At 46.2% G+C, this 3,211-nt stretch overlaps 1 protein-coding gene across 1 annotated transcript; it reads left to right on the plus strand.

The window, feature by feature from the left end:
* On the plus strand, window positions 1-3,211 carry LOC104821204 (leucine-rich repeat receptor-like protein kinase PXL1). Its single transcript, XM_010552013.2, has one exon. It carries the CDS (start codon window positions 7-9, stop codon window positions 3,106-3,108), a length of 3,102 nt encoding a protein of 1,033 aa, XP_010550315.1. The 5' UTR covers window positions 1-6; the 3' UTR covers window positions 3,109-3,211.

Below are 3,211 nucleotides of genomic sequence, written 5' to 3' on the forward strand. Positions count from 1 at the left end.
CACAAAATGCAGATTCCCCATTTGTTCTTCCTCTGTTACATTGGTTTCTCTCTCGTGTCTGTCGTTTCTGCTGAGACATTTCTGGGTTATTATGAGCAAGAGATCTTGCTGGCAATCAAATCCGACATTGTTGATCCATCCAATCATCTCCACGACTGGAAGAAACCAGAGGATTTTACAGAGATTGATGGCTTGGCCCATTGTAAATGGACCGGAGTTCACTGCAGTTCAAAGGGGTTCGTGGAGAAGCTTATTCTCCGTGAAATGAATCTCACCGGAAACACGTCGGATCAGATTCAGAGCCTCCGTTTTCTGCAAGTCATCGATCTTAGTGACAACGGGTTCGATTCCTCTCTTCCTAAGTCTCTTGCAAATCTCACTTCCTTGAAGATCTTTGACGTAAGTGTCAATAACTTCTATGGAAGATTCCCTTCTGGTCTTGGAATGGCCAGTGGTCTCACTTATGTCAATGCCTCTAGCAACGATTTTTCCGGGTTTCTTCCCGAAGATCTGGGGAATGCTACCATGCTCGAGGTTTTAGATTTCCGAGGAGGCTATTTCGAGGGCTCCATGCCTTCCACGTTCAGGAAACTCAAGAATCTCAAGTTTCTCGGCCTCTCGGGTAATAACTTGGACGGGGAATTGCCGAGGGAGATTGGTGAGCTTTCTTCATTAGAGACCATCATTCTTGGTTACAATGGCTTCACGGGCGAGATTCCAGAAGAGTTCGGGAACCTTACAAATCTTCAATACCTTGATTTGGCTGTCGGAAACCTCACGGGTCAGATCCCATCTTCCATAGGAAAGCTGAATCGGCTCACGACAGTTTATCTGTACCGGAACTGTCTCACAGGGAAGATTCCTCAAGAACTCGGTAACATTACTTCTCTTGTGTTTCTTGATCTTTCTGACAACCAGATTTCCGGAGAGATACCAATGGAATTAGCAGAACTGAAGAGTCTGCAGCTTTTGAATCTGATGAGGAATCGACTCATGGGAAAAATTCCTTCCGGTATCGGTGAACTACCCAATCTCGAAGTTCTTGAGCTGTGGCAAAACTCTTTCACGGGTTCTTTGCCGGTAAATCTAGGAAAGAGTTCGCCATTACAATGGTTAGATGTTTCGTCAAACAACCTAACAGGCGAAATTCCACCGGGATTGTGTGATTCCAGAAACCTCACAAAGCTCATTCTCTTCAACAACTTGTTCTCAGGTACGATTCCAGAAGGTATCTTATCATGTGAGTCATTGGTCCGTGTTCGTATCCAGAACAATCTAATTTCCGGAATTATACCAGTCGGTCTAAGCAGTTTACCAAAGCTTCAACATCTGGAGCTAGGAAAAAACAATCTCACCGGTCTGATCCCAGATGACTTAGCTTTATCTAAGTCGCTCTCATTCATAGATGTATCCTTTAACTGTCTCTCTTCATCTCTCCCTTCAGCCATTTTCTCAAGCCCCAACCTTCAAACCTTCATCGCTTCACATAACAACCTCGATGGAAGAATCCCTAACCAATTTCAGGATTGTCCATCTTTGTCTGTCCTCGATCTTTCTTTCAACCACTTCCCAGGTGAAATTCCAGAAAGCATTGCCTCCTGTGCAAGGCTTGTGAATCTCAATCTCAGAAACAACCAGTTGACAGGAGAAATCCCCAAAGCATTAGTCACCATGCACGTGTTAGCGATCCTTGATCTCTCAAACAACTCTCTGACGGGCAAAATACCCGAGAACTTGGGAGCTTCTCCAGCTCTAGAGATGGTGAACGTGTCATTCAACAAACTTGGAGGTCCGGTCCCTTCAAATGGACTGTTTTCGGCCATAAACCCTAACGACCTCATGGGAAATTCTGGCTTATGCGGTGGAATTCTACCTCCTTGCTCTAAAAGTCTGGTTCTTTCTGCAACAGAGAGAAATCCCAGGAAAATGCATGTGAGCCATGCAATCTTCGGGTTCATTGTCGGGACAGCCGTCATACTGTGTCTCGGGATGACATTTTTTGCAGGGAGATGGGTATACAGAAGATGGGATCTGTATAGAAACGTTCTGAGAGAATTCTTGTTCCTCAAGAAACCCCGAGAAGAGTGGCCATGGCGGCTAGTGGCCTTCCAGAGAGTGAATTTCACCGCAGGAGACATCTTATCACACATCAAAGAATCGAACATCATTGGAATGGGAGCAACAGGGATCGTCTACAAAGCAGAAGTAACGAGACGGCCATTGATCACAGTGGCAGTGAAGAAGCTCTGGAAATCTGCACAGAGAGACGTTGAAGATCATCAAGACGAAGAGGAAGAAGACATCCTCAGAGAAGTGAACCTCCTTGGAAGTCTCAGACACAGAAACATTGTGAGGCTTCTTGGTTACATACACAATGAAAGAGAAGTCATGATGGTGTGCGAATTCATGCCCAATGGAAACTTAGGCAATGCATTGCATTCAAATGATCAGAAACTCTTACTTGTGGATTGGGTTTCGAGATACAACGTCGCAGTCGGTGTTGCTCAAGGGCTGAATTACTTGCACAACGATTGCTACCCACCGATCATTCACAGAGACATCAAATCGAACAACATTCTTCTCGATTCGAACCTCGAAGCGAGGATTGCTGATTTCGGGTTGGCGAAGTTGATGCTTCACAAAAACGAGACGGTCTCCGTGGTCGCCGGATCTTATGGGTACATCGCGCCCGAGTATGGATACACCATGAAAATCGACGTGAAGATCGATATATACAGCTTCGGCGTCGTTCTTCTCGAACTGATCACTGGAAAATCGCCATTAGACTCTTCGTTCGGCGAATCGGTCGACATCGTGGAATGGGTCCGGCGAAAGATGGAGAACAACAACGAAGGAATGGAACAAGTTCTGGATCCGAGCGTCGCCGGAGATTGCAGACACGTGATCGAGGAAATGCTTCTTGTCCTGAGAATCGCTCTTCTCTGCACCGCGAAGCTCCCGAAGGATCGACCCTCGATCAAAGACGTCATCATCATGCTCGGAGAAGCGAAACCTCGCCGGAAAAGTGTTTGTGAGGAGAGAGGATTATTCGGCGGCGATAGAGATCGGCCGGTTTTCAGTAACTCCCCGGTGATAGGGTTGATCTAGAAGACGGAGGAGGTGAGAGACGGTGCCGCCGGCTGAGAAGAAGGGGTGATTTAGTAAATTTGGGTAAATAGAAGGGTACGTTTGTAAATTCGATAACGGATGT

This window comes from Tarenaya hassleriana, unplaced genomic scaffold (genome assembly GCF_000463585.1).
Source record: "Tarenaya hassleriana unplaced genomic scaffold, ASM46358v1 Cleome1, whole genome shotgun sequence".
NCBI lineage: Eukaryota > Viridiplantae > Streptophyta > Magnoliopsida > Brassicales > Cleomaceae > Tarenaya > Tarenaya hassleriana.